We start from the raw sequence: 11,348 nt of genomic DNA on the forward strand, positions 1-11,348 counted from the left end.
TTGTGAATGCTTTCAAGCCCACTTTGTTACATTAGCGAGCATTACACTCTAGGTAGGTAAGATATATGTTACACATGCTCGGCCACTGTTGGTGCACCGCTAAAGTACTCAAGCGATACCTTGCGATACCTTCTGTGGATCTTGTTACAAGGCAGGTTTTGAGAAGTTGTGGAGAAACAAATGTTAAATAACTTACAACCGTGTTTCCTCGAAAATAATACTTATTTTTTAGGGATGTCTTATTTTTTTCATAAATAAAACTCTACATTTATTCGAGTACAAAAATATATATTTATTCCAATTTCTGTCATCTTCTTCTGGAACATCGTTATATCGTTATGTCATAACTTTATTGAGTTACATCCTCATATCATCACTTTGTAAATAAAGATGTCCATCATGTGTTTCCATGGTAGAACGAAATCCGTCCGTCTGGATGATGATCCTCACAAGCGTCCTGAAAAATCATTCCATGGCTTATTTTCAGGTTAGGTGTTATTTTCAATGACACACGGTAAAGTTAGCTAGCTCAAAAAAATTAATGAATATCTTTTTTCCTTGTACTTCACGAAAGGAAAAAAAATTCCATAAACTTAGTCGCTTTGGAAGCCGTGTATGAAGATAAAGAAATAAGGAAAAAGGAAAACAAACAAGGAAAACAATAACAATACCAATTGAAGTACAGCCACTCTTTTGTGACATATTTCCCACACCCAAATGAAACCACTTAAATGATTGAAACCAAAACTGTTATTTTCTAAGTGGGGAGGGCAGAATATCTCTTTATTTTGTATGGAAAGCGATCAAGAGGCTGCCAACAATTCCTTGTGTGTGTGTGTGTGCATGCATGCGTGCGCGCGCGCGTGAGAGAGAGAGAGAGAGAGAGAGAGAGAGAGAGAGAGAGTGAGTGTATGTGTGTGTTGGATGATTAATAATGAAATTCTCTGGAAAGTAGGGTTTGAGAAATCTTATAAATTAATCGGTGTGCGGCGATGTTGATGTGAGTCACACTCACTCTTCATCCCATCAAATTCTCCAGGACTCTAGATTAAATACCAGACGGTGTTTAGAAGATGTATGTTGTTGGGAGCATATTTGGTTAGATGTTTATTTTCAGCGTTCTAAAATGTTATTACTGGCTCTAAATCAGTGAATCATTGTTTTAATTTTAAGCTTTAATTTTTAATCCCACTCAGTAAATATTTTTCACTTGCGCTCTGAAACGACACAGTAACATTCCTCATTGTTGCTATTCCTAGTCCTAATGTTTAGTTTTAGCTCTTCCCCATAGTTACCAAATTTGCCTCTTTGCGTTCCTCTTTGTGTCACCTACTTTCCTTGTAGTTGATTTTAAAAAAGTAAATATTTGGTGATTAAATTTTTCAAAAGATAACATTTTGAAGTTGCCTGAGAATAAAAAGGGACATATTATGCTTCAAAAATGAACAAAACAGGACAAACAGGACACATCCTATTCTATAAAAATCGTTATTCTTGCTGAAGGCTTCCCACCTCTCCCTGCTTGATGACTTTACATAAGGTGTCCAATGTCCCGCTTTCTGGCTTTCTGGCAAGTCCATCAAATGTCCAGGTTGTCTTTAAAAATCACTTTTTTCGTCGTTTTTTGACGGTGACGACACCATCATCGGCACGTGTCCCGCTTTCGCCCCCGAAACGTCTGGTCACCTTACTTTACACCAAGGACCCTAATAAAGTCGATACGCGTATCGTCGCCCTCCGCTATATAGTTGTACCGCAAAGCCATGTGACTGGTGTAGGGGGAGCGACATACAGGTTGTCCTCTACGTTTCGTAGTGTTCATCAGTTGTTTCTCCGGCCCTCGGCAAACACCGGACAATCCACCCTACGTACCCGGATGTCAACCAAAGGATAACAGAGAAACGTGTACAGAGGAATGTTTTACAGCGACAAAGATGACTGGACAGGTAAGAGGCTCTCTCTCTCTGTACATCATGCGGATTGTCTGTTTGTCTGTCAGTCAGTCCTTCAGCCAGTCTCCAGTTTGCTTTAAAACATTGTAAGGTTTACTTGGATTCAATGGTTCTTGTAAATAAAATACAGAGATAAGCGGTCGCGCAGTCTTTGTTGTAATCGTACTTCAGGGTGTTTTTTTTTTTAAATTTTAGCCCTAACCCTTTTTGATAAATAAAGATAACACCAATCAATATCAAATCACATATCAACTATCTAACTTTCGACATCAGTCTGTGCTGGACGAGAGTTTAATGTCCCTGCAATTCTACCCCGTTCTTCCGCAAATATTCGTTCGTCTATAACGATTTATAATTCAAGTGATGTTTAATAATTAAATCCAGTGATTATGTGTAACTATTTTGAATCCAGTGATGAAATGTTTTGAATCAGACCTGACGAGAGAGAGAGAGAAAGGGGTGGATGGCTGGTGTGTCCGTGCCCACAACTGTAAAGTGGATCCGGTTTCAGTCTGTATGATTTGGGGTATTTGTTTTTGTTTTGTTTGCTTGTTTTTAATGAATGTTCAGGGAAAATTAACGGTGCTTTAGTGGTTTCGAATTTGAAAACAGCAATGTGTTGTTTTCAAACTTAACGGAAAGTGTGTGAGGAAGGGAGGGATAAGTGAAATGGCGGACGGGGGCTGAGGACCGACACGTTCTTGTCATGCTGCATGAATTTGCTGTTGGAATACCAGTGAACACCCATTGATCATGGTGCACTTGACAGGCAGGTAATTCTGTTAACAGGGTTGGCTGCACACTAGAAACGGATGACAGGACTGGGGACAAGGTGTGGCTCCGACTTGTGAACACTGGGTGACCGCGGGGGGGTGAGATCGTCCCTCGAACCTCAGGAGTGTTTATAAAACTGTTTGTCTCTTTGCGAATATTTTATAACTTCCAAGAAATTGGTGAATTAGTACCACAGCAAACAATAAGAAACTTCATAAAGGGCAAAGAACTAGCTTTTATATAGTTCTGTAGAAGGGTTCGTGAGCTCAGTGAACATGTATGAGGACTATCCTTAACCTCACACTCAAAATACTCCTTCTGATTTTCTATTTTTCAAAAACAAAACAAAAACAGAAAAAAAATTTAATTTTCTGCAGCGCATGTTGTTCGCTTGATATTTTAATTGATGAAAGGAGTAATAAATGTGTTTTGGTGTATGCCTGTGAAACATGATCGTTCTCTTTAGTAAGGGGCTGAGGAAAGAGTAGGTGTGATAAATATGAACCTTAGTTTAACAGTTGAGTTTTTAACGGGTGACAAAGATAATGAAACAACTCGTTTATATATCAATCTAAAAACTTAATTTCATTTTCCTTTTATTAATTTTTTTCACTGTTTGCTGGAGCCGAGCGAGGAATATCTGTAGTAGTGTGGAGCCGGTATGTTGTGGCCACTCTTGTTATCTTGTTGACAACACTGCGTTATTGTAAATAACGGCAATCGACATCAAAGCATGCTGCTACAGTGTTTGTCAAAAGCCAGCTTGCGATCACAAGTTGATATATGGGGCCTGTAAAACCTGCGGCCACGAGTCCTCTTCTCATATATCGACTCAAATTTATAACACCGAGTTGAAAGATAATACAAGTTTCATTACTACAGTATTTTATTAATATGGAACATAACTCCGTCGTAAGAAGATTTGTGTCTGTAAATCTTGAGGACGAGGAGGAAGTCGAGGACAAGCGTCTTTATCTTTGTAGTTAGTCACCATGGGGCGTCCCGCCCACGTCTTATCTCGCCGGGTCAGGTCACTACAAGTGGTGTTCACCTGGCTGGTTGGAAAATAGGCGTGTTAGTGCTCCCCTAGCTTGTCCTACCCTAGGAAACAAGTATATGTGTACGGATCTTTACATGCACCTCCCCACTATCAACAGAAAGTAATACTGTAAAGAGTAGATGCGGTTGCTCTCCCAATTATTCCACAAGAACCAAACAACATTTTCGTGGGTTCCGAATCGTTTTACTCTAATCGAGGATGTTGGTGGCTAAGACGAAACCTCCACACCACACACTCTCCATGAAACGTCCTCCCACATCTGTGCTGTCCCCTCACGACCCCTGACCTCTTCACCTGACTTTCACGCCCGCTTCCCTCCAAAACATCTCCGCTCCTACATTCTGAAGCTAGTCTTCACGTTTCAGAAGTCTTCCTAAGATTTCCGAAGTTTTCCGAAGTTTTTCCCTTCATTGAGACGTTTATAAAAAAAAAAAAAAAAATGAAATCATCCTCCCGCTCTCCTTCGGTCACGAGGTCGTCACCCGGTCAGTAATTACCCACCACCTCCAGCATGACATGTTCCATACTATCATACGATCTTCCATTTCTCTCTCTAAGATCCACCAGTCGTAGATGTTTGTAAGAGATTGGACAGGCTGGACCACGTAAACAACCTCTTCCGACGTACCAGTGTTATATGCCCCACTGTACCACCCTCTACATCAAAAGGTCAAAATCCAGGGTTATCTAGCTGCTTATCTCTATTTAAGACGCAGCTCAAACCAAGAGAAAAAAGAACAATCCTGTGTACATGTGGGTGCTTGTTGCTATTGGTACACTGAATGATTTCTTGGTTCGCGAGAACTTTGTCTCGTGCTGGGATTCCGCCATGTGCAATTTTTTTTTTTAAAGCCTGATTATCAGTAAAAGTTTAGGTATGACTAACGTCCAGGTAAGAAGTTACAGAGCGATTATCGGTGGGACTATTCCTCAAAAACAACACTGACACTGATACCTGCGAAACAGTATCGTAACCATGGCTATGAAACTGTAAGCAAAGGGGGTTGTAGTTATGTAGCGAAGGTAAGTCGATGGGGTAGGGGAGGGGAAAAAATAAACAGAGAGTTGTGCTTTTGGAAGAAGGTTTTGTTACTATTGCTTTGTCTCATGGAGGAACTTTCTAACTGTAAACATATTTTACAAACTTCCAACAGTTGTTTCGCAATGTTTTTCATAGGAGAACATCGTATTTTTTGCCGACCTAACGACGAAAGGGCGGTTTGTTTTTACTCAGAGGACAGAAGTACCAGGCTTACTGGGATTGTACGCATTGCGAAAGTATTATTACAGTGTGGCGAAACTACAGCTTGGCCAGATAAAGAAAATGAACTTTTAGATAGATAAATTTGTATGGCTCGCGAATGATGTTATAAGCATCAAAATGGTTCGTTGTGAGACACTCTCCGTACGTGACACCCCTTCGCTTCCCCCTGTTTCTGAAAGGAATTTTCGGTCACCACTGATCAAAATAAATCGGTAAAATCTGTTGTGAGGAAACAGTTGATGGGGATTACCTCATCAGATATATTCCGTTGTCGATGTTTGTGAAGACTTTGTTGACTAAAGCTATCATGTCTCCTTCTGTTGTACAGATACTGTTGTGCCGGCCAGCAGCTAATAAGGCTAAGCCATGGAGAGTAGCAGAGTTTGTGGACGTCTTGGCCTTATAAGCAGAGTTTTCTTGGTCATTGCCTCACGTGACGAGGGATGGACGTGTTGCGTAGCGATTTGATGAAGCGTGCACCTGCTTGACCCCGTGACCCTCGCATACACCCGCATCCTGGGACAAAGGCTTCTGCGTGCCATCCACTCAACCTGCCGTCCTACCTCTAAAACTTTATTTTCGATCCATTTTACCAATCAGGAGAGCTTTTTCCAAATTTCCTGCTCATCAGCTCGTCTGTACCGCTTTTAGCCTTCACACACCTGACACAGGTGGGACACTGTCTTCCTACAATCATCATTCTCGTTATCGCTGTGATGCGGTGTCTTCATGCACTTCGTGATCCTCGTTATCGTCCAGGCAAGGCTGTGTTGTGATAGTGTTCATTTCTTTTATTTTTATCGAACTCTCATCTCCGTGGTACTTACCACAAACGTCCACGAATCTCGTCCGTCTTTTTTGCCTCAGGTGGAGTTCTCAAAATCGTAACGAAGGTATAAAATTAAGAAAGTTTTATGCTACTGTACAAGGAAGACCTATTCGGCATAGTCAAACGACATAAACCATCATTCTCTTTATTCTGCAGTCGCAAGTTAGTCGTTTGTAGTGAGGAGACTTCCTGACAGGAAGGTTTTCTGGTCGTCTTGACAGCAGGTATTTCTACCAACTACCGATTAAGTGTAGGAAGTGGAGAAGCAGACAACATATCAGACACTTGGCAAGATGCGATACCGCAGACATTTTTGTGTTAAACAGCATCCACCTCTTGCTGGCGATCAAGACAACAACGACCATCTCCGGGACACCACCATCCCAGCACAGCATTCCTTTCTTCCATTTTGTCATCGCCGCACTCGTTTGACGACAGCCAGGTGAGATGGCATGAATGTTCTATTAAAGAAGAAATGTTAGAAACACTGGAGTAGACCACTTGAGATTCTTGTGCTTAAAATAAAATCGGTTTGTCACCGGGCCGGGAAGGATTGCTACCCACGTGTTTCGTCTGTTTTTATACACGCACATCCCTGATGTCGCTTTTCGAGTCCTCGCCCTTCCTTCCGCTAACGACGAGTCAAAAAATGGTCATGTGGTCATCTCTACATGGCTCAAACCCTATCCCGTGATCTCTTGTGCAAACAATGTCGTTTCTTTATTCAAAAAGTGAACTTTGACCTGCTGGATGCCAGTGAAATATTTTGGATCATTCAAGAATAACCTGTTGCAGTCACGGATTCAGAGAGCTGAAAACAATGTTGAAGTCCAGTCAGGCGTGACGAATAGGCTCAGGCTTGTTCTGGATACATTAATTCAAAAATAAAACAAACTAAATCGATTTATTTTTGTAAGCAGACATTTTTATCCGTTTCTGCCCTCCCATAGGCGGTCTCAGAGCCACAATTTCAGACAACAGACTGCAGCCTACTGTCCAACCCTGTGGAAGCTTTGCTTGTATAAAGACTGGAGTGACAGCATTCAGAAAGTTTGTCCCGGACTTGTGATTTGGGATATCTGTCAACAACAAAAAATTCACAACAGTTATCTTTAAATAGAGACATAAACAGAAAAAAAGTTATGTACAATCTGGAAATGAAGCTTTTCTGGAGACATGTTTGCTTCGCGTGCTGCTGCGTGTTTACATTACTTTTTTATGTTGTTTTGTCTCCGATCGGGATGAGAAATCCCGTAGAGATCTACAGTTTGGAAGCAGGGTTCCCAATAACAAAACGAATGCCAGATAAGTTGATTGCTCTGTATGGCGACGCAGAGAGTTCGAGAAATATCTTCCAAACTTTGGTACCGGGGCGGCCATGGCTGGATGCCGTGCGTTGGATGTGGAACGGTACGCTCGCGGCGAGCGCCTGGCCTCAGAGAAAAATGACTATGCCACAGTGTTCAAAGCTCGTGAACGGTGATCCAGAGGAACAAAAGTACTCCAAGGAGTTCATGAAGGAGTTCTCTCCAGTAGCACTGACCGCCAGGGATTACATTGCCCACACCACAGACTGTTCTCACTACCTGGAGGAGAGAGCTTTCTTCCTCAGCGCTCTCCCAGAAGAGGAGTCCTTTCCTCTGGCCTACAGCATGGTGCTGTACAAAGACATCGAGCTGGTGGAGCGGATCCTGAGGGCCATCTACCGGCCACACAACTTCTACTGTTTGCATGTTGACCAGAAGGCCGACCCGTCGCTGCTGGAAGCTGTGAGGAGTATTGCATCTTGCTTGGAGAATGTCTTCGTAGCCTCCGAATCTGTGGATGTGATATGGGGAGAGTTCAGTGTACTCGAGCCTGAACTAGTGTGTATGCGGGACCTGTGGAGGTACAAGAAGTGGCGGTACTTCATCAACCTCACCGGCCAGGAGTTTCCCTTGAAGACCAACCTGCAGCTGGTGCGAATTCTGACTGCTCTCAACGGAAGTAATCTGGTTGACTGCACCACCAACGGGTAAGAGGAAAAGATTTGCTATTTAATAAAATGTAATTTATGAAATATACGACAAAATAGTCAATAGGTATTCCGAATATGTCATCAGTATGGCATTACGAGTTTCTATATGGCCGGTAGTGGGCTGCAAGCAAAGACACCCAGGGTTTAGTTTGAGATCAATGTGGATAACCAAGTGAACGACATTTATATGTCCAATTAAAACTAAATGAACTACAGAATGTCTAACAATCTATTAACTGACCCACACACGCCTAACAATCACAGCCAGCTCACGAACCAATGTATACCCATTGCAGGCGGGACAACGACAGGTGGTACAACAACTTCTTGCCCCCACACGGCATCAAGCCCTACAAGGGCAACGTGCACGTGGTAGTCAACCGGGGCTTCGTGGACTACATCCTGCACAACCCTGTTGCCCACGACTACCTGAGCTGGCTGCGGAGGACAGATGTTCCAGACGAGTCGTTCTTCTCCACGCTCAACTACAATCCTCACCTGCGAGTGCCTGGAGCCTACCTTGGTGAGTTAGTAAAGGCAACCTCGGGGGGCAAAACTGGGTTTAATTTATTCTAAGGTAACAATTCCAAATCTGTTCCCTTTGCTACTACCTCCATCGGTGTCAGTTGTTATAATTTAGGCCATTTCATATGGTTTTTTAAATTAAAAATTGTTAAAGGTTTACAAAGCTATTTCGTATATAAAAAAAGAATTACTAGAGCGCCCTCTTATCTTTCTAGCAACATGGAGCTGAATTTCTTGTTAGCCAGGCTGTTAGGAGATTCAACGGTTAGCACCTGTCACCAATACAGAGAAGATTGGCTGTCCTGGGCTCAGATCTTGTCTTGGGCACACTGTTATTTCTCAGCAGATGGCATCTGTTTATTACAGAGCTGACTGGGTTGGCGGGATTCAGCCTTCACTGATGGCTCGGAGTAAAACACTAATCCTCCCCTCCTCCTATTCTTGTTAGCCTTTCAAGGAACAAAATTAATTCAACCTAAACAATTATTCGATTATTATATTTTGATAAAAAGGAATTTCATTTGGTAAACAATCTGTAATATTGGATGGCCTTTATATGGGTGGTTTATTCTTCTACAGACCAGATGTTAGATGTATATCTCATTTCATTTTCTAGTCTGGTTTGTAACGAAAACTTACATTGTGTCTTAATGATGTTGCCTTTATTTTCCAAAGGACCCCCAGACACGGATGCACACCTGAAACCTTACCTGGCTCGGTTCAAGAATTGGGGTCATAACTGGCGGGACGGTCTAGACCGGATGAACTTCAACTGGCCGTGCTACGGGAAACGAGTGCGGACCATTTGTGTCTTTGGTGTGGGGGACCTTCCGATGTTGACCTCACGCAAGGAGCTCTTCGCCAACAAATTTTACATCAACTTCGAGCCACTGACACTACAATGCCTGGAGGACTGGCTCTACAACATGACCGTTGATGAATACGCCGGGAGAGTCTCTATGGACGTGTCTTTCTACAAAAATCTGGACATAGTTAAGAACAAGGTGGATGGATCTCGAAGTTTGACTGGGTGACCTTAGTTTGAGTGCGCATTTCCGAGCAAAGAAATACCATATAATTTAAAAGTTTTCACATTCATCACTGCCACCTGAGAGTTTTGTAAAGTAACATTATTGCCCAGTTATTGCCTAACATTATTGTCGAATCACGACTGTGTACTTTTATGGCCGACATTTCCGTGCAGTCCTGAGCGACATTCATTGTGATTTTACAGCTGGTTAGCCAGATATCACTCACAGTTTCTATGCAATCACGAGTAATAACTGTTGTACCGAGAACTGGTGCCAGCCTTGCTACAAAGACACATTGAAAGACACATTATGTCGTGGGTGACTCTGAAGACACAACGCATACGTCCTCCATGAATGTTCTTCGTTGATATAAATCCATCACAGTTAAGTGTGGCTAAACATTATCTAGCTTCCATCTTGTTGGTGAGCTTGTCTACCAACAACTGTCTCAATATGTGCGTGTGTATACGTTTTTTTTTTTAATATTTATGAAAGTTTTTCTTAAACGATTTTACCGTGTTGTGTAAACATTTTTTGTGCTGTTCATCTCGTTTTAGTTTTGGTCTTCGCTTTGTAGTTTTTCGACTGAGCGTCTCCCACCTCCGACTGTTGGGTTGGGTGTGAAATTTGTGTTTTTCCACCGAAGCAGCAACTAAGACTACATCAAGCTGGTAGCCAGCCCTGTAAACATGGCCACATGCTGAGAAAGATCAGCGTATCCGAGACGAGAGCGGTGAAGGTGGGGTGGTTGTAGTGCGAGTAGGGAACAGGGGGTGAGTACGCGACAATTAGGTTTAGATGCAGAATAATGATGACTTCATTATACCCAAACCCTTGTCCTGTTTGATGTTCCGAGGGCGGGTGTGTCCTCTAGGGCGGGTATGGTGCGCAGTTTATAGTGCGTAATGTTTGAGGGTGAGACTGCATATCCGGGTGGTGCAGGTCGATGCCGTGCAAACCCTCGTGCGCTCCACTCGTCCGTGATTTTTCTTTTCATACTGGTCGTCGGTAATGTGTTGGCACTTTTGAATACCGACTGTTTTTTTTTTTGTTTGTTTGTTTGGTTTTTTTTTTTTTACAACGGCTCATTGACTCTTTTCAGAACGTTTTCTTATAAGCTTCGTTGTGATTTTCTCCATCTGCTGATTTTTATCTCAGTAACTCTCTTTCCCGCCTTACCTCACGTGTCCTCCGCTCAAAACTGTATGCAGATACTATTTATAGCACTGTTCAGGGCGTTCACTGTCCATTACCTCCTCCATCTCCGTGTGAGCGACAGTGAGAACAACTCACCCAAAACCACCAGGTGAATACTGGTCACGTGACGATTGTCTCGCGGTTATGTGTCAATCGCTTTACAGATATTTGCCAATCATCAAGTTTTTAATGATTGATTTTGAATTCATGTACGGTTTTTACGATGCACCGGTGTTGGTTTTTGTTTTACACACCGGAGAAACAACGATGAATGTGATGCTGTAGATTCGCACAAGAGTTTAACTGAGTTTTGTTTTGGTGGTGACTTTGATTTCAATCAAACAATTGTGTATATGATGCCATAAAATGTGATAATGATAACACTAGGCAGCCTTTCAATTGCTATTAAAGTAATGTATGTAGTTTGTAATTATTTCCAGTCATTATTTTATCATCTTTATTATACACAATCCATCTGAAATATCTTCAACTACGCCATGTGAGCACAAACTTCGCAAGCCAGTTCAAACCATTAGCAATGGCTTGGTAACAAACATTTTTCTATTACCTGGTATTACAACACGGGGATACAACATGGATCATTAAATATCAAGTACATGCATGTTTATACTATGGAGCATTGTAGCCTTCTCCCCGGCGTTGTCAGCCGCACAATCGCAGCCACTCAGCCGACACAAA

General features: G+C 42.3%; 1 protein-coding gene across 1 annotated transcript; it reads left to right on the top strand.

The window, feature by feature from the left end:
• The first annotated feature begins 1,811 nt into the window (after window positions 1-1,811).
• LOC112575127 (beta-1,3-galactosyl-O-glycosyl-glycoprotein beta-1,6-N-acetylglucosaminyltransferase-like) lies at window positions 1,812-11,079 on the top strand. Its single transcript, XM_025256728.1, has 4 exons — window positions 1,812-1,946; window positions 5,379-7,893; window positions 8,193-8,419; window positions 9,097-11,079. The coding sequence occupies exons 2-4, from the start codon at window positions 7,022-7,024 to the stop codon at window positions 9,453-9,455; spliced, it is 1,458 nt and encodes a 485-aa protein (XP_025112513.1). The 5' UTR covers window positions 1,812-1,946; window positions 5,379-7,021; the 3' UTR covers window positions 9,456-11,079.
• Window positions 11,080-11,348: the final 269 nt, after the last annotated feature.

This window comes from Pomacea canaliculata, linkage group LG11 (assembly GCF_003073045.1).
Source record: "Pomacea canaliculata isolate SZHN2017 linkage group LG11, ASM307304v1, whole genome shotgun sequence".
NCBI lineage: Eukaryota > Metazoa > Mollusca > Gastropoda > Architaenioglossa > Ampullariidae > Pomacea > Pomacea canaliculata.